The sequence below is a fragment of the Martes martes genome, assembly GCF_963455335.1.
Source record: "Martes martes genome assembly, chromosome: 8".
Taxonomy (NCBI): domain Eukaryota; kingdom Metazoa; phylum Chordata; class Mammalia; order Carnivora; family Mustelidae; genus Martes; species Martes martes.
The window spans coordinates 88,323,417-88,349,382 of record NC_137895.1 but is presented as its reverse complement, the minus strand read 5'-3'; the positions used below and the strand labels follow the sequence as shown (position 1 = coordinate 88,349,382).

At 43.0% G+C, this 25,966-nt stretch overlaps 1 protein-coding gene across 17 annotated transcripts; it reads right to left on the bottom strand.

Moving 5' to 3' along the window:
• Nucleotides 1-54: 54 nt before the first annotated feature.
• Nucleotides 55-22,354, bottom strand: PCBP2 (poly(rC) binding protein 2; the record flags this gene model as incomplete). 17 transcript variants are annotated; one of them, XM_080810815.1, is made up of 15 exons in its annotated part: nucleotides 22,018-22,354; nucleotides 19,528-19,670; nucleotides 18,926-18,949; nucleotides 18,802-18,834; nucleotides 18,328-18,444; nucleotides 16,557-16,688; nucleotides 15,233-15,361; nucleotides 14,139-14,213; nucleotides 12,197-12,289; nucleotides 11,007-11,048; nucleotides 9,679-9,751; nucleotides 9,128-9,166; nucleotides 8,137-8,192; nucleotides 7,038-7,207; nucleotides 55-499 (listed from the first exon to the last, which is right to left on the bottom strand). In XM_080810815.1, exons 2-15 carry the CDS (start codon nucleotides 19,594-19,596, stop codon nucleotides 463-465), a joined length of 1,089 nt encoding a protein of 362 aa, XP_080666941.1. In that variant the 5' UTR covers nucleotides 19,597-19,670; nucleotides 22,018-22,354. The 17 variants fall into 17 exon arrangements, with proteins under 17 accessions (XP_080666941.1, XP_080666942.1, XP_080666931.1 ...); XM_080810816.1 differs by having other exon boundaries at nucleotides 8,137-8,189; XM_080810805.1 differs by having other exon boundaries at nucleotides 14,139-14,226; nucleotides 15,234-15,361.
• Between the last annotated feature and the right edge of the window lie 3,612 nt (nucleotides 22,355-25,966).

Here is a 25,966-nt window from a genome sequence, read left to right as displayed (position 1 = left end):
GTCCTTGTCCTTTGAGGCATAAAAGGTGCAAAAAGAACAGCAAGACAACAGGAATAAAACCCACATGAATCACTGTGGCATCCAGTTTCTATTCACAAAGAAAAAGCTCCAGTCCATCTTTTAATTTTTTTGAAAAATTCCTGACATTACAGAACTAAACTGAAATGTATTAATATTCCACTCTTACATTTCCATGACAAACAGAAAAAAAATTCATGAGCCAAAAAAAAGGGGGGGGGAGAAGCTTATAAAACTAAATATGGATCTCAGCATTAACAGCTGAACAGAGAAAGGAATTAAAACGCTTTAATTAAAAAATCACGAGTGGATGATAAAGTGTGTAGAAACTGAAAATTTACAAACTATTTAAAACCTGGAATCGCTGACTGTTCAGAAACTACACAGATGGATCATGGGTGGTGGTGAACAGCAGAAAGGGATTATGGATGAATCTGCATTGTTCTAGCTGCTCCCCATGCCACCCGTCTCCGAGGAAAGCCTGTAACACAAAAAAATAAAAAACTCAAAGTTAGTTCTTTGAATGCCCAGCTGCACCTCTCTGAAACTTTCAATGTCAAAGGAGACATTTTAAGATTTCTTGGATTAACTTGTACCATGACTCTGTAACCCCTGTAATCCAAGCTTTCTGAGGAAAATTACCCCAGAACTGAAGGAAACAGACTCTTGTTACCAACTGTGGGGGCTCCTTTAATGAAGCGCTTTGGAGTATCTGGGAGATGTTAGATGCTTTCCAAACATATGCCACACACTAAAACCTCCTCTTACAGGGTCCTACTACACAGAAACACCTTTTCTTTACTGAGCTTATTTTAGCTCCTCCCAAGCTACTGACAGAAAGCAGTTTAGGAAACCTTTATCTGAAAGTAGCCTCATGAGGCTAATGTTGAGAGAGCAACAGAGCAACAAAGGCTTCCGTCCTGGGTTTCTCTAGCATTGTGAAGACTATTCCACTAAGAGAGAATAGTTTTAAACGCTAGCGGATGTTAAAAAGGGAACAGCAAGTATACTAAGTATAGTTAAGAATTACACCCAACCTATCGCCTTCAGACTTAAAAAGCAGAAGCCAACATGTTTCAACAATTCCCTGGTTCACTCTAGAAGCTCCCAAAGCTTTGGGCTTCTCAAGCTAAACTCTCCATTCAGACACACCCAGCCAGCTACAGTGCCTTTCTGTCACAAATATATCTTATCACTTGAGGTCCTGGAACCCAATTCTGAACTCTGAAGGAAGACTGTTTAGGTATTTATAGCCTGCTTCACTGATTATTACATACCCAGCAAGTCTTAGCTCCCGCTCTGAATAGAACTAAATGTGTAAGACTCCGTTTCAATTCATAAATTTATTTCATGAAGCTTTTCAACTAACTGGCATAACCTATTTGTGGTATCTAGTCAAGAACAAAATGAATGGTACTCTGCCATCTCTCTGCCTTCCACAACAATGCAAAGCCAAGGTGGTGGGGGGTGGGGAAGGACAACACAGCACCCGATAACCAGGAAACAGGTCCTTCAACTACAAACTGTATGTAAGTCTAAAATGGTATTTCTACCTCAGCATAAAGAGGCAATAGTTAGTTCTTTTATAGGGGGCAGATTCTCGCCAATCTCAAAATAGGATGACCTAGGGCTACATAATAACCAGTAAGTCCTGAACCTAAGAGTTTAGTGGGGAGTGAAGGTTCAGGATGGAGCTGCTGGAAACAATTCCGATCTAAGACCTAAAAGAAAATTAAGTTCATGCAAGAAGGTCATGGCACTCAGGCAATAGAAAGAGCTAAAAAAGAAGTGTCCAGGATTTAGGGGCACCTGAGTGGCTCAGTCATTAAGTGTCTGCCTTTGGGTCAGGTCATGATCCCAGTGTCCTGGGATGGAGCCCCACAAGGGGAGTCCCTGCTCAGCTGGAAGCCTGCTTCTCCCTCTCCTACTTCCCTCTGCTTGTGTTCCCTCTTCTCACTGTGTCTGCCAAATAAATACAATCTTCAACAAACAAAAACAAAAAAATACTATCCAGAATTTATATACAGCCTAAGCAGTGACTAAGGTAGGGGGTGGAAAGGTGGCAAGAAGGGAAAACCCACCGGAACACCATGCTAAGGACTCTGTAATAAGAAGGACCACATAGGGAACCCAAAAAGTTTTTAAAAATTTAACACCAATACCCCTGGAGGTCGTGGTGGCAACTGGCATCTGCCTCCTTCCTTGCACTCCTCTGTTAGAGAGCACTCATTAGGTAAAGAGGCCTTCTATTCAAGAACTAGATAAAATAAAAATCTGGTCTCTGGGGGGAGATGGTACAGGCAGAATTAAGTCCTAACTAGATAGAGAGTTTATTAAGGGAGAGCTGGACCATATGACAAAGGAGCACCAACAACTAACAAGAGGAAACTATGTGGACAATGAAGTGAAGGCTGCTCCTCTGGGCAAACTCGGGACACGGAACACTAATTTCATAGGCCAAATGTGGGACTGAGAGACCACAACGCCATGAGATAACACACTGCAATACTTAATCAGCAATTAGTTTTTTTTTTAATACTGTAAACCAAATGAGATGCAAGAAAAGGTAACAGAAAAAAATCTCTATACTAATTATCTTAATGCCCTAAGAAGAGCCATATGCATTTAGGTTGAATAGGAGACCATGCATGAGAGGTCTTCTGCCATCCCACCTACAGCATTTCTTCTAGTCTTTTATGGAGAGTGAGCTGTGGTCTTGGGACAAGGAAAATAACTTCAGGGAGATAAAGTACACTTGAGTTAAAAGTGAAGCACAAGTTGTTAGTGCAGATTAGTCACTCATGTGATCTGTGAATTTAAATTCTCCAAGGCTTTTTTTTTTTTTTTTTTTTAAATCTGATGAGGGGATTGGTGAGTTACAGTTGATCTTAAAGGTTCCTTCTAAATCTAAGTTTATAATTCTCTACTTGTGAGAAGGCTGGTGGGAGACAGAAGCAAGGGCAGGGAACGGAAGGAAGGGTAAAGGGACTTAGTAATCAGGGTGGGTTTGGGATGACTAGAGAATCCTGTCAAATTTCGGATGATGTTACAGGTTGGTTGTTCAAGATTTACCCAGTGTCATAGGAAGAGGGGTACTTCTCATTCAGAGAAATGCAGACAAAAGCCAGTCAACTTTATTAGACTTTTTCCAATTTGCCTCCCCATTCTAGGTCAAGAAGTAACATCTTTATATGTTTGCTCTATAACAGTAACCACTCACCAGAGGCAACAATCCTGGGATGGACACCCTTGTTACCTGCTGCTGTTGGCAAGGTAAGGGATCTGAGAAGTCAGAGAAACTGGTCTTTCACTAAAGCATCTTAATGCCAATTAAGGAAGACCCTCAGGCTGTAACCTGCTACAGGCCCATCTCCTTTTGTGGGGAATGACAAAGGACTGCTACTGAATCAACCAGGGACACAAACAGGCCCAAGTCCACGTTCCAGACTCCCTAGTTGAGTAGCCACAGGTCACAAGCGCCCACCCCGTCACCCTTCACAGCACACAGTCAACTAAAGTTCTTACTGTGGCAACTTTATTACAGCTAGAAACACAAATCTGGCCACGACGGCCTGCTGATAACTTAACCATTAAATAATTAAAAAAAAAGGGGGGGGGTTAACGGAGAAGCTTTTATTCATTAACACAGAGCCTAACACATTGTTATATTGCAATGCAGAATAAAGCTACAAAAAAGTAACAGAATGAAAAAGAAGAGCAAGAACTGTGGCTCTAGATAAAGAATTCAACAAGTCAGACTCTGAAACAGGCACTCAGATGAAATGGCCTAACCCTAACCCCAGGTTACCATTACCCCCACCCCCACCCTGTTATGCCCCAAATAGTAAAAAGGAAACGATCACAAGCTCACAATTGTTTGGTTCTCACCAATGTTAACAAAGAAAACCAAAATGAACCAAGAAGTACTTGAGGGGGTACCTCAAGATACTCAATCAGTAGGGGGAGAATCTCTGTTTCTCGCCTTTCAGTTTGTTAGTTACACATGGCACGGCAGAGGTGGTGGTGGTGGTAGCAGAAGCCCCGGTCCCCTTAGCAGCAGACACAACATTTAGAGCCAGGAGAGGGATGGGTTTCATGCCAAGCAGACTGGAGACACAAGGGGCGGTCGGAAGAGGGTTGGGGAGGCTGGAGGGTGCGTCGGAGGTCCCCGCTGTGGCGAGCGAGGGGGTGGTGGTGGAGGAGGAAGAAGAAGAAGAAGGGGTGGAGGGTTGAGAGAGGTTGATGCTGAGGTGATCAGGGATCGTGACGGAGGCTGCCTGGGAGGAGGGTTTAGCGTTTTCTAAACTGTAACAGAGGAAAAAAGGAACAAAAAAAAAAGGGTGGGTGGAAGGGAAGACCACAAAAGGGAAAAAGTACAGGACAAAAACCGCTTGTTATCAGTTAAGTGCCTCTGGCTGCAAATTAGGAAGACCTAATACCAACTTGTGATAAAATGCCCCTCTTTCAGTCTGTGTCCCACCCTCTAAAAAAATGTACACTTTACCAAATCCCATTCCACAAGGCTATATAAAACTGCTATGGTGAAGAAAAAGCGGATAGACTGAGAAAAGAAATCACACAAAACACACTTCCATGTATCTGACACGTGGATCCAACCCAGAAGTCAGAGAGAAATGATTTCAAAGTAGAAAATGAAAGAATATTCACAGCAATCTCCAAACAAGGAACAGAAGTGTTACACTCACCAATCCCTTGAGAAGGTGTAGAATATTATTTTATAGAATTAGATACTTTCCCCCCTAATGTTGAAATGTGCTTCCATCTTCTACAACAAATGAACCAATTATCAGGATGGGAAAGGACAAGAAACCGAAGTAGGTCACTAATTTAAAAACTTGAAAAGAATGTAGCATTTTTAAAGAAAAATGCTGAGAAGAAAAGTGTAGATAACAACTAGGAAAGCTTCATTTCTGGTAAGAGGTGGGGGTGAGGGAAAAAAGCCCTTTGTTTTTCACTGAACATACTTCTAATATAGACCTCACAGAACTGAAAGATACTCAAGCACTCCTGAAAAACTCATTTAAAAATGTAAAAATATGCCTCAGACTCCTGAAGTGAAGTCCAAATAGCCTAATGACCAGTGCCTTCCGAACACACACCCATCTAAGCCAGAACTGCAGTATTTGTCAAAGACTGTCTGGACAACCTACCCCACAAGATTAACTCTTCAAGGGCCAGGCCCCTCCTCTTAAGATTCCGTTTTGTTTACTGAAGTCCAGAGACATTACAATCCATAAAGCAGGGATAAAGAAAGGACCCACACTGACAGAGTTAAGAGCAGAAATGCTCAAAATCCATTCCTGAAAGCAGAGAAATCTTTCTTGCCTGGTAGTAATAAAACCAGCTCGCTTTTGCATTCAAACTTGGCCAAGATGGGAGAGTGAAGAGTAAGTTTTGTGCATGTACAATCTCTGCTTCGGTGTTAAATGAAGCCTCACAAAGTTGTGATTCAAACTCATAGTCTGGACAGTTTCATGAAACGGGACAACCCTAAATGGCCAGCCATCCTACAAGGAGGATCCTGAAAGAGCGACTGAATCAGGAAACTCAGGTGAAGATGTTCTGCTTCCTTAGAATGTCGACCCTGGCCTAGGGTCAAACAAGCTGCTTCCATTTAAGCACTACCTGACATTACTTAGGGTAAGCCTACCCAAGCAGAAGACAACAATCCCCACCTTCCAACAACATGAATCTCACCACCTAAGACTGCCCTCAGACCTGCCCTCCCCATAGCCCAATTAGAAACAAGAAAAACCTTTGCAAACGGCCTCTGCACAAAGCTTACTACCATTTGCTACTGAACATGAAGAATCTGATGTGCCTGGTAGATGAAGCAGATCCAGACACAGGAAATCTTTTCTACATAAATACTAGTCGATACCTCAAAGCATTATAAAAGGCTTAGGGCAAAAGTCAAAACCATGGGGGAACTGATAAATTCTTAACCAGGAGATAAAAGGCAATGCAATGGAATAATTACAAAGTCAGTGTAAGCAGAATAACAAAACAAACTTCACACTTATGAATTCCTTTCCTTTGCCCTAGATTCAGGAACTCAGAACACCTTTTATGCACAACAGAAACTGAACAGCTGTGACAGAGATTAAGTGAGAACTAGACAAAAATCTACAAGAGAAGGATGGCTAAGCCCCTGGGGAAATGGACTGCTAACCCTGGCTTAGCATGTTAGTAAGCAATTAAGATCGTGACTGAAGCAAATGTGCTGAGAAAGCAAGAAATATAAATGCCTTGTAGGATGCCCCCCCAGACTCCAAACAGCCCCACTGTGGCTGTCCTGTACAGTAACATCAGCTAGGTTTGGGTGAGAAGAATAAAACCTCAGGAAGCCATTATGATATGAGATGGTGGCCAAAAAAAAAAAAAAAAAAAAAAAACCACAACCCCAAACCAAAACAAAACAAAAAACAACCTAGGCATTTCTGAAATAGTAGTCCAAAACCTGTGCCTCCCCTTTCCCACAAGCTCTGAACAATGGAACACATTTGCAATTTTAGGAAAATGGATGTTTTCAGAATAAATGGTAATCGCTGTTTCCAAGAAACTGCCTTGCCGTCACATTACTACTTCATTATCCTTACTCCAATTAGGGCACTTTGGAGACTAAACTCCATCTGTAAAATATTAGTCTAGGATATGTACGGCAAGAGACCCACATCTGCTTCTTAGTATGGATGCTCCAGCCAGAGCACTACCCTACTAGTGAAAATGTGCTCCACTGTTTCCGTGCCTAAAACCATCAAGTCAAATGCAAGCATTCTATTCCCCTCCCCCGTACAAATTTATTCCAATCTTGTTACTTTTTCTGCTTGCTACACTAAGAATGATTCAAAGTAGGGCAAGATGTTATTGCTGTCTCCACCCATCCCCACTCCCATCCCCCAAATACTCCCACATTTAATAATACACTGTAGTTTTCCCCAACACACACATTAATGTGTTACCAACAATAAGACAAAAGGTAGGGAGGGAACACTTACCTGACATTGATTAGGTATTGAGCCAGGCTAATGCTGGCAGCAGATCCAGTGATGGTAACCTGCCTATCAGTAGATCCTTCCACTGGGTTCGCAATTTTGATCTGCGCCCCAGACATCTGACGGATCTCATTGATTTTGGCGCCTTGACGCCCGATTATGCAGCCAATCAACTTAAGAAAAGAAACAAGGCATACCAAAATTAGGAGTTGCATGGCTAGGTCCAAGAAGTCCATCCCACCCCTCCAGTCTTCTACAGCTTGGATCCACAATAATGGTAATGGAAACTACTATCTGCATCCTACATACCCTACTCACATACTCCTGATTAAATAACTTGATTCTAGATTGCATCTCCAATCTTGCCCTATTTTGTCTTACCACCACAGGTCAGAGCCAACTCTTAGCTCACAGACTCTGAGGAGCATTAGCTCATTTCCTAGAGTACCAATGCAAAAACAAAATAAAGCAGAGCCAATATGCTAACAAATCAGTTTCTCATGGCTAGGGATAATAAAGGTCTCTGGTTTCTGGCAACAAAGATGCCTAAACTTATGCTATGATTACCATTTTCACATACTACTAAGAATTCTGCCTAATTTATAACGTTTTTGCCTTGGAAAGAAAAAAAAATGGGTCTACATTCACACTGTCCAATACTGTAGACACCAATTAATACATAATTATTGAAAACCTTTAGTGTGGCTAGTGAGATTGAGAAATTGAGATTATTATTCTCACAATTCAAACAACCACATGCAGTTAGCGACTCTCATGTTGGATGGAACATTCAATGGCCACTGCTTTAAGGATAAGGCTTCAGATCATCCAAGAAACTAAAGCCAATGGGAATTTGTATCTGAGACAAAAATGGTTCTTTCTACCTCATGATACCTCAACACAACAGTTTTACCCATTTTCTCCATCAGTTTTTATTTATGATTCTACGTACTTTAAAATTTTTTAATTCGGGATCTGAAAAAAAAAAAAAACAAAAACAAAAAAAAAACCATGTCCTTCCCCGCTAGGCCTCAAGAATGGCATAACACTGTATCGACTCTCTTATTTTTATCCCATGCAACCCTATTAATTATATACTCACATCATTTGGAATGGTGAGTTCATGAGAAGTAGTCTGAGCAGATGCATCCAAACCTGCTAAAAGACAGAAGAGAGCAAGGAAGTTCAATGCATAGCAAACAAACCCCACTGATTTGCACATTAACCTAACAGAAGGAAACAAACTGGAAACCCAGCATTGGCTGTTGGGATTCATCACTAACTTGGAAGCCTCCAAGGAGGAAAGAGGGGGAAAGGGGTACAGAAATAATGCTGGAAAGGTTCCTCTGTACACTCAGAAGAGCTGATTTCATGCCATTTCCTGCAAAGCCCAGCCTATTAGGGTGTTAAGGGGATGGAAGCAAGGGGCAAGGGAATGTGGTAGGACCAAAATCTAACCAAATCCTTCTGCACTGCTCCCCTTTTCTGCTTAAGATTTCCTGCTGCTGTTGTGTTCCAATTTTATCTCACCTGATGCTCACTAGCACCAGTGCCAATATCATGCCTGTTACTGGGTACCATGGACTTTTGGCAGACATGCAGAGTTGCTTTAAATATACCTGTATCAGATTAACACCTCCCCCAATCCTAACCTACACTTGAAGGTCAAAGAGAATGAAATGGCAGCCAGGTGAGGAAAGTTCATTTCGCCAGATTTTTTTCCCTGTCTTTTCCTCAATCACTCAGTAATTTGTTCTGGTTTTTATTTTGTTTTCCAAAGAAAAAGAAAAAAAATCCCATCAGCAAACACCCATACCCATCAATAATACTAACACCTGGACAGAACCAGGCTGGCTGGCTAATTCTCAAAGCTAGTCCTACACTCAGCTGTGGCTGCTAAACTCAACATTTTTAGAAGGGGGTTGGCCAGATCCATCAAGGGACCCTCAGGGGCACCAGGCCCACCCCTTTGCTCTCTCAGCTCCTTTCTGCCATGTGCATCTTGCTGGTATGTCATGGGCAGTGAAACAAGACTCCCACCAGTTTATTAATATAACAGTAGAATACTACAGATTTTTTTTTTTAATCATTACCCCAATAGCCTTTCACCTCTGGAGAGCTGGATTCAATGCCTGTTAAGATACAAGTGAAAATGAGTTTGGTGGTCTCATCCTAACCCTATCGGACAAGTTATTCCTTATACAGAAAAAAAAGCCCCAAAAACAAAACCAAACAAAACCAAAAACCACTACACAATTTGGCACAAATGGATTTTCTACCCAGATCTCTGAATAGCTGGCGGAGAGAAAGGGGGTGCCAATCAGATCAAAGGGGCAGCAGTGAGGATGGGAAGAAATATCAGCCTACCCTTTGCCTGACAAGCATCCCCAAACCTCACCCCAAACCTTCCAGGGCCTTTTTTTTTTCTTTTTTTTTTTTTAAAAAAAAGAATAACTCATCCCAAATGAAAACCAAGTTAACAAACACATTACCTCCTTCGGTTTAGCGATAGAAGACAGGCAAGTTTAAACCAGCAGGATGCTGGGTAATGAAGTATGTTTTAAACAGATGCCAAACTGAGACCTTGGGGCTGGCCTCTGTCTTGCACTACACCTTACAGAAATAAACACTGAGGTATCCATACCACTGAATCCGGTGTTGCCATGCGTCATGGGAAAATGAGACTGTTGCATTGCCAACTGGTGCAGCTTGGTCAACTGCAGGGAGGAAACAGGAGAGGCTGGCATTAGAAGAGTAACAGAGTCAGGGCTCAAGCACATTCAGACTTGAAAATGCAGAGCTCCTGATCCCCAAAATTGACTCTACTACTCAAAACTACAAAACAGAGTAAAGATGGGGCTTATACCACAATCCTGGAGATGGGCAGAATACGCAGGTAAGAGTGAGAAGTAGAAAGGGCATCAATACAAGAGAATGAATGCATTTTGGGTGTGTGAAAAGAAAAGCAGCAGCACCTGCCCGACAACCATCCCCTTGTGGGCTAATAATGAAGGTGTTTGCAGCCATTGCAACAGTTGCCCCAGGGACAAGCACAGACAGGCTAGGTAAACAAACTGTGCAGTGGTGCTAGGGAAAACACACCATGCAGGGTTGTCAGTACTGGGACAAGGGAAGGAGATGAGGGGGCAGGGAAACTGCAAGGAGGAGAGAGATTAAGATGAAACCAAACTGGGCTCAGCCCCACCCCCCACCCAGTGGATTTCTACAGCTAATTTTCTTCACCTATACAAACTATCCTGGCTGTTGTAAAACAATCCCTCCTCAAGGCTACCTCCCCTCCTGCGCCAAGCACTGACCAAGAACCAAACCCAACTTCCCAAGTCTAATGCTCAGCACCTGAAAGGGTTAGTAATGACAGAGAAAGTGCAGAGACGAAGTCTGAATGTTAGCGCTTTTAAAAAGGAGTGTTTAGTGGCAAGAAAGGTTTTACTGAGTTGAATCCCCCAACATTCAGCTTCTTATCCCTCCCTGTGCAAAGTAAGCCCCTTTCCCACCCATCCAGATGCTTTTTAAATTGTCACCTCAAATTGAGAAGTACCCAAAAGACAAACCCAACCTCCCACTCCCCCCACTCATGGAAAGGACTCTCTGAAGAGATGCACAGTCAGTCCATTGTCAATTTAAACTGTGCCCTGGAACAACAAATGACAATATAGCATGGAACACTTCTCTTTCAGATGGAGTAATATGGAACATGGGGTAAAGCAGAATCTAATCATCTGCTGAATTCCAATTTCCAGTGAGTTATGTCAAAAGGCAAACAAGGTGCTACTGTGGCCCTGATTAAAGTTTATTTAAGGACCAAAATAAGGGGTTCATTTCACCTTGTGAGGAAAACAATACTGTAAATGTTTAAGACCCAACTCACTTCTGCCTATATAGAAGAAGAGTGAAAACAATTTTGGATGGGAGAGGGAGCTTTTCAAAACAAGAAGTGAAAACAAAACTTACATCTGGCTGTGGAATGGCATACTGTCCTTGAATGGTATAGGCCTACAAAAGGAGGAAAACAGTTCCTATTAAAAAACCAATCACGGACAGCCACCCAGTGGGAGAAGGGGAGACAGATTTCAACTAGCCAGGAAGCCAGAGTTGAACTAGAGATGGGGGAGGTCAGAGACTGAGGCAGTAGGTGATATCTCACAATCACAGTCATGCCTGAGTTGGCCGCCTCTGAAACCTAAATATGATTGCCTTATTCCAGGAAACCTATGAAGGAAGCCATGTTCCCTGCAATCAAAGGCAAAATACACGTTTGTTTCTTAATAGAAAGGTGGGAAGTGGGATTAAGCAATGCCTCGACTGACCAAACCCCCTTCTTTTCCCTATATTCAAGACAGCCTAGGAGGAAAATGGTCTCTTCCCTCAACCACCCCAACCCTTATATACCAGTCATGGTGACATGAATGATTTGTTTTGCACAAACCTGCGTGGCATGTTTTGAAACACTTCCCTTTCCCTATCTTATTTTTCTCTACATCTGCCTAAAGACCTTAAATGCACTGGAAGCTAGCTGAGTACCTAACACTAGGGAGCTGACCACAAGAATGCAAAATAAATAAATAAATAAATAAAACAAATTACTGTGTGCTAAACCCTGCACCTTCTCCCACCTCCCCCTCCATAAAAGGCACTTGCAGCTCCCACTACACCCTCCTCCCCCCACACCATAACCTCCAAAAAGGGAGCTGGGTCTTCAGGGCAACGGGGTGAGGGACAAGGAGAAGGAATAGGAAGGGAGGGGAAGGAGTGGCTGGTTAACGGGATGTGAAGCTTTTCACATCACAGTGGCCAGTACCCCCAAAAGTGCACCCAGGTGGGGGTAGGAAGGTGAAAATGGGATAGGAAGAGTGGGAGATGGGGAAGAGGGGCTGAACAACAACAACAAAAAAAAAAAAAAAAAAAAAAGAAAAAAGAAAAAAGAAAAAAGGAAAAAAGGGAAAAAAAAGAGAGTTGGTGTTACCATCTGGTGGGCTACGCGGCCTGTGTGAAATGAGGTTGGGGGGGTCAGTCCAGGTCCCCGTGGACAGGTGGTGTCCACAGCACAAAAATCACCAGCGCCACTGGCCCCCCGCGTGTTGGCAGTCTCGGCTGAGGCGGAAGGATTGAGTGAGCCTTGGAGACTGAACATCCCCTCTCACCTCTAGAGGTGGTCCCTCCAGGTCAGGGTTGAGGCACATGGACGGGGTGGTGTGGGGAAAGCTCGCACTGTCGCTGCCTGTGCTGTACCTGTCCTGTGGATAAATAGAGGATTTCAGTCTCCAGGGCTGTCAATCCGGCACCTTGTCACCAGCATGAAATTCACACAAAAAAAGTTGTTTAATTTTCTCTTTTCCTTTAAAAAGGAGCTCACGACACAATTTGAAACGAGCTGCAATCAGTGAATTTAAAAAAAAAAAGTTACCTTGTGGCAGGTATCACACTGCACAATTGGACTATTTTCAGTAAGAATGGAGGGACGGGGCAACAGAGCTGATGCCAGCTACTGGTCAGTGTGGGATTAAGTTGAACCCCTACAGAGCCCACTTTTGTCACAAAGGAACAAAAGATACAGGTCCATCTGTGGACGTTGCATGAACCAGTCCATTTAAAAAGGCCCATGGGAATAATCAGGGCCACTCATGAAAGAAACTTTAAGACTTTAGAGGGTGGTCAACTGAATAAAGGGGGGAGCGAGGGAGGGAGGGAGATGGGAAAGGAAAGAGGTAAGAAGTGGGAAGTGGAAAAAGGAGGAAAGGAAAGGGAAACGAAGAATTATCGAGAGGACTGCTGCTACACAGCACGGGACTCTTTATAATCCCAAATGGGAGTGGAAGAATCCAGAGAGCAGGAACCTAGAGTTCCTGGGGAGAAGGGAAAACTCCTAAGGCTAAGCGTCCTTGCTATACTGACTCTGGGCCTTTGTTTATCCTGCTTGACTATCCAGACTAACAGAACCCTTTAACCAATCCAGTTTGTACAAAGCAAGGTACTAAACTGTCTCAAGGTTAACACTGCAACATGATTTCTTGTGAAAGCTCCCAGAAGCACATGACAAACTAAGTCCCCAAAATCTTGTTGTTTTATGCCAACTCAAAACAGAATATGAATGAGATGGACTTCAAGTTTATGCTTCCCCCAATTCAAACAAAAGATGGAACTAACTGAATTAAGTGTGCTTTTAACAGGCCAGCTCCTCACTGGGAAAAGGCATTTTGAGCAATGCACCTGCTTAGGCAGCCACCAAAATGAAGATCACTATTTCATCCTGAACCCCAACATTTACAAAACTGACCTACCTACTCCTTAAATGCTAACCAGCAACGCATAAAACTACCATGGTTCTGATCCATGTTCCTGTCATAAAAATCTAACTTCAGAATAAACCATGTGCCAAGGATCAAGAGTTTAGGTGGGTGAAGTAGAAAGAGGCCAAGGGGGTGCTTTGGTGTTCTTACTCTAACACCAAAGGTCATAGCACCACAGCCCAACATGCTCTCCCCCTTCTATTCTCGCACACTGAACCCTCACCCCGGCTGGTTCCAGGTATGCCATGTGGATTCAAACCAGTGTTTATAAGGTTAAGAGCCTGGGGAAACAATTCACTGGAGTTTGGGAGTGAAGGGGTAGGAGTAGGGGAGGTGAGGTGGGGGGGAAGGGGAAGTTTGTAGGACACTCAAGTTTAGGACCCCCCAATTTTGAGACCACCATCCAGAATCTCCTTCAGAGGTCCAGTTCTTTGCTATTTTATTCAGACCTCTAAAGAACACCCCACACATAAAAAAGCATGGATGGGGGGGCAGGGAGAGTAGTGGTGACACCAGGGCAATTTAACCCTTTCTTCTAATCCAACCCACCTTAAATCACCAAGTAAATTCCCCCTTCCGAGTGCCTACAAAACTCCCATTGTCTGCTAAAAATTAAGTAAGGACTTGGCATTCATAGCTTTCTCCAGTACAAAAAAATAAAACCAAAAGCACGTCAAACTATGGCCAGAATACAGGTTTCAGCAAGCATGCAGAGTGGCCTGGTATGCTGCTGGCAAAGTTGACATTTCAAATATAATCCTCGTTCATTCTAGCCCACCAATAAGAACTTTCTTACCTGACCACCTGCAAAGATGACTGGAGAACTGGACGGCTTGGGCCGGTACGGGATGGTCACGCCCTTCGGGGGGGACTGGGAGAGAGTCAGAGGGGAAAAAAACAAAAAGAGATAAGGTTTCAAAGCTGCTTCAGCTGTGTGGCTTAAGCTCACACAGATCAGTTAAATTAAAAACTGTATTAATTTCCATCCCTTCACCTACCAACGTTGTCTCTGGCTAGATCTAATCTCAAATCATCTGTAGTTATTTGCCTTTAAAGCAGTAAGATGGGTCCGTGGACTACACAGCTCACACTAATTCTCATCAAGGCAGATTCCCCTGTAATAATTTACGCATTATTTCCACGTTTTCAAGTAAACCTAATGAACACGACAAACCTCTATGCGTTCATATGTAATTAGTAATTAAGGATCTTACATTTTGGCCTACATAAGAAATGAAGCCAAAATAGGAAATGAAACACCCCAGTATTATCCCTAGGATAATACAGACACTGTCAAGAAATAGTTCAAAGGTTCAGCCAACATTCTGAAAATTTTACTTTCTTTTTTCATGCAACATGGGATGAATTCCATAACAATTCTAAAAAGATTTTCCCTTAGTTCTACTATTCTTATTTTAACATATACTACCAGGACCTCATAAATCATTCAAAAACACCGCTATGGGTCAATTTTTTCCTATATAAGTATCTTGAATATAATCCTGCCTTAAATCACAAAAATTAATTTGAAGAATGCATCAAAATTGTTCACAGCCAAAATATTGTAATCCAAAGGCAACTTAACTCCGTTCCTCAGAAACCCAGTTACATCTTTTGTTCACTCAGTCCGAGTAGTCAATCTTCCCCTACCAACCCTACTAGAATTGCTGTAAACCAAAAGTTCACTACTGCTTAACAGTTTCTATTTTTGCTCAGACTATAAGAAAAATCAAAGCTGGGGGAAGGAAAATATGAACTCAGGGAACCTCTTCCCCACCCCCACTGGAAGCTTCTAACAGCTTCACCTAATTCTAGTCTTACTAAATATAGAGCAGTCTGTCTCCCTAGAATAACCCTCCCCCCATTCTCAGCATGAGCCTGAGGGCTTACCTCCAACATGACCACGCAGATCTGTTTCACACACTCAATGATGGATTGCGGAATGCCAGCAATAGTGATGGCCCGCTCAGTTGAGTTGGGGAGCATATCCCCTGCCACCTGGACCTGAGCCCCTGTACTCTTTGGGGTAAAAAGAAATTTTAAAAATCAGATAAAAACAGCTCATACTCTTCCAATTCCCTAAGCAGCAATTTTAGAGTTGAACACTCGGTAGAGATACTTATCCCATCTCCTATTTTACCCTTTTTATTCTCCCTTCCCACTCTTCCCTAATTCCAGATAGGACTATTTAATCACAGTTATAAATAAATTAGCCTCTGAAAGTCAAGAATAAACCTGAACAACAGCCTAAATTAAAGCTGCTCTCAAGAAGAAGGCCCTTCTAGACAGTTTCTCTTCAGCTAATGGTAGCTTCATGGGCCATCAAACAAAATCTCCACAAGTATCACCAACTTTTCATTCTTATTAAAAAAATATTTATATTAAGCCCATTCTATGTATCAGAAACCATTCAAGGTTGTTTGGAATACATAAAACCAAAATCCCTGCTCTCCTGGCATATATGGTCAAGCTCCTGAAAACTCCTCTAGAAGCCACTCAAATTTCATTCCAACATCCAATTCAGTAACTCCCAGACACTATTAAAAGCTTCCATAATTCAACGTAAGTGCCACAATTTAAAAGGGAACACAATTACAACTGCATCCTAATATATCTCTCCCTATTTCCCCCTTGCTGTTCAGTAGGAGTTTGGCCAAGGCCAAGAAGGTATTATATATCAAACTTTAATCTTCTTAGACATGAAAAAAATTATGTAGTCTCATGGAAAAGTTGCCAAATTAAAAAATGGAAACAGTGCGCCTGGGTGGCTCAGTCAGGCGTCCGACTCTTGATTCCAGTTCAGGTCATTATCTTACAGGGTAGTAGGATCAAGCCCCATACTGGGTTCTGTGCTGGTCATGGAGCCTGCCTGGGATTTTCTCTTCCTCTCCCTCTGTCCCCCCCCACCCCCCAGCACAGTACTCTAAAACAAACAAAAAACAAACAAGAACAAAAACAAAAGAAACCAGGTCATGTTCAACAGTTAGAAATTCTGATTAATCTACTGACTTGTTAGGACATATGAATTGTTAAAAAACAAACAAAAAAACCCTACATTTTATGTATGTATCAATATTGTCTTCCCAATCCATCCAGGAGTGTTACTTAAACAATACTCATCTCAAATGCAAACTTTTCCTAGCCATACTAAGAGCTATTAATAGAGAAAGCCGTATTTATAATAAACATTTTGAAAACAATGAAAGTTACGAACCTCTCGTATTTCCTTGATCTTGCAACCACCTTTCCCAATGAGAGAGCCACACTGACTAGCAGGGACCACCAGCCTCAGGGTAACTGGGGGTCTACTGGCAGCTGTGCTATTGGTCATAGAGCTGCTGATGTCCTTCAAAAAGAAATTCATCAGAACAAAAGAATAAGTTTCAGCAGATCCCTGGGACCCATTAACTGCTATAACAGAACTGTTTTAACCTTATAAGGGAAATATGTCATGATCTACCATCAGCAGAAGTTCAAATATTGCCTCCCCACCTCCCAAAACAACTATTTCTGAAAAGATAAAAACACCTACAAACTTCTTCAGGATTAGCCCTAAATATAGTTTCCTTCATGGAGGGGGTAAGATGGAGTGTGGTAGGAAGAAGAGTGATTATTAGTTCTGGAAATTAGAGCTGATTGCAAAGTAAAACAATTATCAAAGTCAAAATTAAATAAAACATTAAGAGAAAGATGAAACAATGCAATCTAATATTCAAAGAACCAATTCTGCTCTATCAGAAAACTGGGAAGATTAAGTTGTGTATTTCTATGTATCATTATTTTAATTTCTTGGTAATATTACCAATATACAGATAATGAAATTGAGGCCAAGTACTCAATCACATCTAAAAAGCTGTAGATTTTTAAATTAAATGACTGTATTTGGCTCCAAAGCCCACCATCTTTCCCATAACAATATGCTACACCCAAAAAGTCATGTTTTAACCTAGTTAAATTTAGTCTCCTGAGGATTAAGCGGTGTAAACATCACTTCTCAGCCTAATCTCTATGTAATAGCTAGACCTGGAAAGTGCTTAAACATAAGCCCTTAAAGTCAAGGGCAAGTTAAAGTATGAATACATCTTCTGAATGTTTTTTAAGCTTCAGGATCTGGATTAGCAGGGCTCTGCAGGTCAAAAGATAGCATTTCTGATCTCGGCCATGATAAAATTTCAGGCACCATTAAGTATCCAACCACCAACTCAAGTAGCAGCCAACAGCTCTCCTCTGCCTGTGGTGTCAAATGCAGCATTAGCATTAGCAGCATTACTGAAGAAGGGGAGGAGGCAAATACCGGTCTGACACAACATTATCAGACTTATTTTCTTAAAAACTTAACTACACCCAAGGTTGAAAAATATCTATTTATTCATACTATAGTGTTCACCAAGGCACCTAAAGAAAGCACATTTAGATTTACTCAACCATAAATCAGGGAATGTAATGTTGAGTAATACAGTACTGTCATACCTTCAAAACGGTCAGTCAAAAAAATGAAAATAAAAGATGCTAGTTTCTCACTTTTTTTTATGTTGAGTCCCTGGCAATGGTCAATTTGTTTTAATGATTCAAATGACTTAATGGCCAGATTTTGGGGACACTGAAGTGGGGGAAGGACTCATAGATATTTATGACCCATTTTTTCCTTGAATTTGAAAGTTCTCAGAAAATCACTAAGCTGTCTAGCACTTTAAAAGGAAGACTACGTGGGGGGGGTGGGGAGGTGCCTGAGTGGCTCAGTTGGCTGAGCGGCCAACTCTTGATTTTGGTTCAGGTCATGATCTCAGGGTCCTGGGACTGATCTCTGCGTTCATCAGGAGTGGGCTGGAGGAGTCTCTCTGCCTCTTGCTCTGCCACTCCCCTCCTGAGGGTGGGCATGCGCACGCGCACACACAAATGCACTCTAAATAAAAAATGAAACTTAAAAAATACCCGAAAGTAAAATAAAACAAAGACTAAGTGCAGAATGAGAAAGAACAACGCACCTCTTCCAGTTTGTCAATGATCATAGCAAAGGCTTTGAAGATCGCGTTAGTGGGTCCAGCCAAAGTGATAATTCTTTCAGGACAATTCCCTTCTGAGATGTTGATACGTGCACCACTCTGGATAAAAAACAAGGCCGAGAGGTTAAATAAGACAAAAAGATCTGAGTATATATAGAACAGCCCCCCCCCCATAAGATAAACAAGGAGCTGCCTACGTTATTTTGATACAAGGTAATTTCAGCATTATTTCAAACACTTGCTCATGTTTGTCTTCAGACTACAAAAGCTGCCTTAATGCCTGAGTGAACTAAGACACAGGAACTACATTTCCCAGCACACTATATGCCATTACAAATAACCAAACCAGAAAAATACATTTTCCTTTTGAGACCTTTCCCCTTGCAATCACTCATTAATAAGAAAATTTTTGCCTTTAGGACTTAACACTTCCTAAACTCCCCCCACATAACTTACCTCCTCACGCATCTTCTTAACTGATTCTCCTTTCTGTAAGAGGAAAAGTCAAGAGTGAGCTCCAAATGCTATTTCAACCCAGACTGACTAAACAGTAATTAGAGTTGAAGTGAAACCGTCTTACCTTTCCGATGATACTGCCAACTTCCTGCAAGGGAAAAAACTAGCATCAAATAAGAGGAAACTCCAAGTGTTCATTATTATGAAAAGGAATTTTTAACTGTCCGAAGCAATGTGAAAACTAAGATTTATAGGAAAGGGGACTGGGTGAGATTTTTCTTTTCTTTGCTCAAAACATAAATGAGACATCCAAAAATTTTGAAGGAATAATGATGCAGGAATGATTAAATGCTATTGTGCTTAAGATGTTATTTTTTAAAGTACCAAATACATCACCTCCCACCCCCCATCTTAAGTTTCCCAAAATTGTCTGGGCCAAGGAAATCTACTTATCACAAGCTATAGCAACCTCTACAGGCAAAACCTTATTAACCAGATATGAGACAGTCTTTGGCTCCATCCTCTAGTTAAGCCTTTCCTGCTCAGTGGAGCTTCCTACTAAAGTCTGTCCATTTTCCCACTACACTCTCATCAACTCTGATAGAGCAGAGTGCTAATGCCAGATGCCCCACAGTGCTAATCTGATGAGCTCCAAGATGCATGCCCTCTCTTCCTGGCCTCTCCCTGAGCAGTTACTATGACCCAATTTCCCAAGCTGGTGCATACCTTTCCATGCATAAGTAGCCGGATGGTGAGAGTGACATTTAATCCACCTTCAATCACACCGGTGTCCATGTCGAGCAGTGTTCTGGGGAGCTGGACTTTGAGTGGTCAAGTCTTTGGTCACTGGTGGGGGTGAAAGCCAAAAACTGAAATGCAAACATGACCAAAATCAGAAAGGGAAACAATAGGAGAAATAGTTCCTAAAATCATTTTCACCATTATCACTGTTTCTGGACTCCTCTCCTTAAACGACAACCTATCAGTTGGCAAGCGTGTGTATACCCAGCACAACTGCACTAATGACAACCATTTACAGCTCAGATTCTGTAGAGTATGGAAGGAGACTTTTCAGTCTGCTCTCCTTAATGGCAGGGTTTCTGCTGACTCTCAGGTTGAGGAGGATTCCTTCAATCGGCAATGGTTGTAAGGGAACTGCTGAACATGCACTTGTCCTTCAGCAGAATAAGCTTTGACATGATACAGAAACACCTGGAAATCATGAAGCCAAACCTCAAACTAACCAACTATAGAGAGGCAGATGACCTTCTGCTTCTTTGTTAGGTGGGAGCTCAAGTTGAAAGCTAGAAAATACACTAAGTTTTCCTACTCGCAGCAATTTCTAGCTAAAAAATTGAGATGTTTCTCACATTAAAATTTCACATCTTGACAGATGACACCAAATAATTTATTAAGTTTTAAATCAACCATCTCACTGAAAGCCTTCTATGAAGGCTGGGATTCCATATTTCCCTTTGGGAAAACATTCAGTACATTAAGTACAGCCCGAGTCCTTTCTTCTATCCCCTTTCCCAACCCAACTTGATAACCACTCAGATTTGAAAATTTTCCTTGCTTCTGTGTATTAACCTTTGTTACTACTCCATCTATTCAAATCTATTAAATCTTAAATTTTCTCCCAAAGAAAACAATGAAAATAAAACTGCTATTGCTAAAAATTTATTGTACAGTTGTTTTAAGCAACAGCAGTAATGAACCTTTCCTACAAAGAAAGCTCTTTCCCCATCTATCCTCTGGAAACAATGTTCCCAGTATTTCAGTTTTCAAGTAACAAATTACATGCTGAAAGAGAATCTGGTTTTGGATATACCTTTTCCTACCATACCTCCTTAGGACCTAACAGCATTAGCTTTAAAAAGGTTCTCCAAAGTTGATAAATTTCTCCAGTGACATTTTAGAAACCATCCCTTCAAAAGTGAACATCAATGAACTCTCCGACAGCTAGTTTTCCTCCTTCACAAACCAGCCACCGTTTTAACTTTGCTCTAACGCAAAGCCCATCCCTAAACATTTAAAAAGTGTTTTTAAGTTGCTGCCAGATCATTCTGTTTATGGCAAGCTGCCCCACGGTTACCTTCAGAGCATGATTTAAAAGATGGGCTTTGCATCCCCAAGGCACCTCATTCCCCCATCTTCAAAATAGAATTAACTGCTGGCAAAATCCCAGAATTCAACACTTTTCACTCATGGAAAAACAACAGTGCTGGGGGGAAGGGGCAGAGTGGAAAAGGGGAGACAAGAGTTATGTCTGTAAGAATGACTTTTTCTTTTTAATGAGATATGGTACAATACTGGCAGTTTAACTTATCTCCACTCAAATGTAACAGGATCACTTTACAAACACCACAATAACGCAGCTTAGAAAGGGCAAGAGCACTGAAAATCGTTTAGAAGGCCATTTCGTGATTAAGGCACAAAGCTGCACTTCTAACCCCAAACATCCAAGAAATCCCTGTCATTTTCTCCTGACTGGGTCAATGTAAGTGTACCCAATCCCAGCAATCCAGCTGTTAATCCTGCAGTCCATTACCCCTTCTCCTATAAATAGCTCGGCCTGGGTCTATATCGGCAGGCATTTTGTAATTTCAAAATTCGTTACCCCGAAAGAACGTCCTGAATAACTCGGTAACTGGGAGCCCGTTTACCCTTTAACTCCGCCGCCCCCCTCCCCTCGGTCATCCAAGCATTTTCCAATTAAAAATGCCCCCCCCATCCCTCCACTAGAAGAGAGAGAAGGGAAAAAAAAATAAACGGTTCGGTCGGGGGGGGGCGCTGCGATCCAGGGGGAGGGGCCGGACTAGTAGCGCCTCCTCGTGTGGCTGCGCCAGCGCCTGACCCCCGCGGGGAGCCGCGCTCACCCGCCCGGCCAGCAAGCCGGCCATCGCCTCCCCCCACCCCCTTCAACCAACAAATCCACCGCCGCCCCCCCTACCGCGCGCGCGCCCTCCTTGACTCCTGCGCAGCCGCCACCGGGGAAAGGCGGGGGGAGGGGGGTAGGCCTTGCGCGAGGCCTACTAGGCCGCGCCTGAGCCAGGGCCTCGCGTGAATGGCCGGCCAGCCAGAGTGAGGGGGTAGGCGCTCACGCGGTACTACGCGAGGCCGGGGCTCGTGACGAGAACCGGAGCCCGCTGAGAAAGATGGCAAGAGTGGAAACAGAGCTATAGCTGGGGGCGGAGGGAGAATTTTGAAGCTTACCTGCAGGCGCGAGGCGACTGAGGGGAAAAGGGGAGCGGGCGGGAAGGGGAAGGGCGGGAGGCCGGGGGCGGAACAATAGGGGCGGGCGGGAAGGCGAGGGGGGCCCCGCGGGCGGGCGGAGGAGGAAGGGGGGGGTGGAGGAGGAGGAGGAGGAAGGGGGAAAGAGACCCCGGGGCGGGTGGAGGGCGGCGGAGGGCGGGCGGGCGGGCGGAGGGCGGGCGGGCGGGAGAGGGCGCAGGCTGCGGCTGCTCCGGCTGCTGCCTCTGCTGGTCTGGGAGGGGGACGGGGCGGAGCGGCCCGCTTTCAACCCCGCGCACCCTCCGACCCCGGAAGCGCTAACCGCCCCGGGGGCCGGCGAGGCGACTGCGTCGTCCAAACCTTCCCCACGCAGTGCGGACGGCCTCCCAACAGCCTAGAGCGGCTCCGTGGACAGCGTCGGCACCAGTGAGACAACACGTGGTAGCAGATAGCCAAATCTATGATAGAGCGGCAGCGTAGGGACAGGGAGGAAGATAGTGGCCCCTAGCGGGCTGATTGGAAAGCCCAGGCGTGAGTGAGGAGAGAGTTGGCAGTCGCCATGGATAAAGGAAACGAGGGAGAAGGGATGGGTGAGAAGAGAAGAGACGGCAAAAACCACAGAAGTCTATAGTAATACTCAAAAGAAAAAAAAGAAGAAAAAAGAAAAGAAGAAAGATTAAAAAAACCTAATTTGCCACACTGAAGGCAACTTTTATACCAACTCTTTACTCTGAAAATTAGTAATTGAAAGAAAAGAATTAAGCATTTACTCCCTCTTAGGAAGAACTGTAGTTCATCCGTTGTTGATAAGGGAAAACTTTTTTAAAAGATTTCCATGTAATAAATGTAATAAGAATGAAAGAGTTAGAAAATCACCATCCACTCTGCAACCCAAAATGAAATAATTCATTCAGGCTGGTGGCATCAGTCATCAAAACTTTAAGTGACAGGCTGATAGGGGAACGAGATATTATCATGGGGACAAATATCACCACACACATTACTGGAAAATTGTGCAGGGGAAAAAATGTCATCTAAAATGGAGAGATCTGATAATCACCACCTTACCCAAGTGATCAAACTTTGCAACACTAATAGCAGGACGACGGACATTATGTGGTCCTTGATGAGATAAAATAAATACATAGCATTGTCTATTAAGTATTTTTGTCAAAAGTGTTTAATCTTAATCTTATCAACCTTTCGACCTAATTCGCAATGTGCAGGAAATATGTGAGGGCTAAAGGAATAAGTTAAATACATCACATTATAAGGAGATAATCAACGAACTTAGAATGTGGAATAGTCTGCAAAACAACTATCCCAGGGGGCACCTGGGTGGCTCAGTCAGTTAAGATCAGCCTTTGGATCTCAGGGTCCTGGGATCCAGCTCTGCCTTGGGCTCTCTGCTCAGCAGGGAGTCTTTAAAAATAATAAAATAAAATTTAAAAGTAGCTATATATTTTGGGGACAATTGAGGAAATCCAGTGAACTGAATACTAGCTAATATTAGAAAGTATTGTTAATTTTCTTAAGTGTGAGGGGCACCTGGCTGACTCAGTCAGAAGAGTGTGCGATTCTCGATCTTGGGGTTGGGAGTTTGAGCCCTATGTTATATGTAGAGATTACTTAAATAAAAATTTTTTTAAAAATGTTTTCTTGGGGTGCCTGGGTGGCCCAGTGGGTTAAGCCTCCACCTTCGGCTCAGGTCATGATCCCAGGATCCTGGGATCCAGCCCCGCATCAGGCTCTCTGCTCAGCGGGGAGCCTGCTTCCCCCCCTCTCTCTACCTGCCTCTCTGCCTACTTGTGATCTCTGTCTGTTAAACAAACACCTTAAAAAAAACATTTTCTTAAGTGTGATAATGGGATTGTGGTTATGTAGGAAAAATGCTGTTTAGGAGGTGCCTCATGAAATATTTATGGATGACAGGTCATGATGTATGCAACAGACTCTCAAATGGGTCACATAGGTATATTGAAGCAAGTAGGAGAAAACATTAACAATTGTTTAGTGTGGGTAGTAGGTTTATGGGTAATCATCGTATTGTTCTTTAAACTTAAAAAAAATTTTTTTTAAAGAAAGGTAGATGAGAAAGGGAAATACTTATCTTATTTTTTTTTTTAAGATTTTGTTTATTTCTTTGACAGAGAGAGAGAGGGAACACAAGCAGGGGGAGCAACAGGCAGAGGGAGAGGGAGAAGCAGGCTCCCCGCTGAGCAGGGAGCCTGATGTGGGGCTCGATCCCAGGACCCTGGATCATGACCTGAGCTGAAGGCAGACGCTTAACCGACTGAGCCACCCAGGCGCCCTAAAAAATTATTTTTATAATAAAAATTGGAAACAATATATGGAATGGAACAAGACTGGCAAAATGTTGATAATTACTGAGTATATGTGCTGCCAAAGCGAGCACAAAATGTTGATAATTACTGAGATTAGGTGATGGGAATACAGGAGTTCATTAAACTATTTTATCCTGTGTTATGTCTGTAAATTTCCAAAATTACCAATTTCCAACCACCACCACCACTAACAACAAAAAACCCAGAAGAGCTCTGGCAGGGAATAAGACAAAATAAGGAGAAGGAAATTAAGAGAAAGCAAATACAGGGTTATTATTGAACCTTGTTCAAGCCCTTTAGGTGTCAGTTCTGGCCTTAATATCAGTTAAGTTTTATTGGGTAACTCCAGTTCACTGGAGTCATCTGAAGAGGAACAGCTTCCCAAAGTGAAAAATACAGCTTGGGGATTCCAGTTCCCCTGGGTGGGAGTGAGGGGTGTATTAGAAACAATGTGAGATAGAAATAACAAGAAGTCTGTCACTGTTAAATGCAAGGGGCAGACCAAATGCTGAAAGAGAGGAAAGGAAATAAGAAAATAGTAGGGGGGTGGGGAGGAAGAAAGAAAATGTTACACCACCAACATTTAAAAAAAAAAATTTCTTTTAAGATTTTATTTATGGGTGCCTCAGTGGCTCAGTTGGTTAAGCCGCTGCCTTTGGCTCAGGTCATGATCCCAGGGTGCTGGGATCAAGTCCCACATGGGGCTCCTTGCTTGGCGGGGAGCCTGCTTCTTATCTCTGCCTCTGCCTGCCACTATGCCTGTTTGTTCTCTCTCTCTCTCTGACAAATAAATAAATAAAATATTTTTTAAAATAAATAAATAAAGATTTTATTTATTTATGTGACAAAGAGAGAGCACAAACAGGGGGAGTAGCAGGCAGAGGGAGAGGGAGAAGCATGCTCCCCGCTGAGCAGAGAGCCCATTGTGGGGCTCCATACCAGGGATCATGACCTGGACCCAAGGCAGATCCTTAACCAACTGAGCCACCCAGGAATCCTCAAAAAGAAAAAAATATTTTTTAAGATTTCATTTATTTATTGGACAGAGAGAGAAAACAAGAGAGGGAATACAAGCAGTGGGAGTGGGAGAGGGAGAAGCAGGCTTCCCATGGAGCAGAGAGCCCAATGCGGGGCCACCCAGCACCTCCAAAAAAATTTTTTTTAAGTTTTATTCATTTGAGTAATCTCTACACCCAATATGCAGCTCAAACGCACAACCCTGAGATCAAGAGTTGCATGCTCTTCTGACCGAGCCAGCCAGGACACCACCATTTCAAATCAAACTAAGGAGCAGGCTTACTATGAGGCCTGTGCAGAAGGTCAAATTAACCTCAAGATTTTGCACGTGGCGGGTGCCTGGGTGGCCCAGTCAGTTAAATGTTTGCCTTCGGCTCAGGTCATGATCCTGAGGTCCTGGGATTGAGCCCAGAGTCGGGCTCCCTGCTCTGCCGGGGAGTCTGTTGCCCCTCTCCCTCTGGGTCCATCTGTTCCCCCAATCGTGCTCTCTCGCTCTCTCCCTTCCTCTCTCAAATAAATAAATAAAATCTTAAAAATAAATAAAGTCTTAAAAAAAAAAAAGATTTTGC